This window comes from Bison bison, unplaced genomic scaffold (genome assembly GCF_000754665.1).
Source record: "Bison bison bison isolate TAMUID 2011002044 unplaced genomic scaffold, Bison_UMD1.0 scf7180017850407, whole genome shotgun sequence".
NCBI classification, from domain to species: domain Eukaryota; kingdom Metazoa; phylum Chordata; class Mammalia; order Artiodactyla; family Bovidae; genus Bison; species Bison bison.
In genome coordinates, this window is record NW_011480980.1 from 9,095 (window position 1) to 9,839 (window position 745).

Consider the following 745-nt stretch of genomic DNA (forward strand, 5'->3'; position numbering starts at 1 on the left):
CCTGTGGCAGGGGCCCGAGCTCACAGGGCCTATCTCCTCTCTCTCCTAGGCTGCGTGGGGCCCGACAACGTGCCCAGAGAGGTAGGCCACCCCCTCGGCACCGGGGCCAGGCCCTCCCATGAGCCCTGCATTTTGGGGGGCGGGATGGGGTGGATGAAAACCTGGGACCCTCGGAGGCGGAGTAATGAGTCCCTGAAGTCCTGGAAGGTTGAGCCAGCGCGGGGCCCATCCACCCGCCCCTCTGTGCGCCCGCCTGCCCGCCCCGCCCATCCGCCCACTAGCCCCGGATGCTCTGGCTACACCTGCGGCCTGTCTGCCCTGTGGCGTGCGTGTCTCCGGCACGTGGCTGGTTCTTTAGCTCTGCTCTGCGTGAGCCCCGCAGACACACCTGGTGCCTCCGCCACGCGCCAGGCCTGTGGGCCCACGGAGCAGGTCCCAGCTGTGGTGTGAGTGTGCTCCCCAGAGCCTGCCCCGGGCACGCGGAGGTGGGGAGGGCTCGGGGTTTCCCGCCGGCCGCTCCGTGGGCCACGCGGCACAGTGCTGTCTTGCGCTGACCGGGGCCTGCTCCCCATCCCCTGCAGTACGGGGAACACTTCGAGTTCGACTGCAAGGACTGCATCTGCCTGGAAGGCGGGAGCGGCATCATCTGCAAGCCCAAGACGTGCCGGCCGGAGCCCCGGCTGGAGTGCGAGGAGGATGGCACCTACCCGTTCACGGAGGTGGACCCCGCCAACACCTGCTGCAA

General features: G+C 69.4%; 1 protein-coding gene across 1 annotated transcript in view; it reads left to right on the plus strand.

Annotated features, from left to right (window-relative positions):
• Positions 1 to 745, plus strand: part of LOC104994856 (mucin-2-like) — a gene marked incomplete at its 5' end in the record, with an annotated part of 12,502 nt that overhangs the window by 8,916 nt on the left and 2,841 nt on the right. The window contains 2 exons of the mRNA XM_010848524.1: positions 50 to 81; positions 582 to 719. Coding sequence (XP_010846826.1) covers positions 50 to 81; positions 582 to 719 — 170 coding nt within the window. The remainder of the gene's footprint in view (positions 1 to 49; positions 82 to 581; positions 720 to 745) is intronic.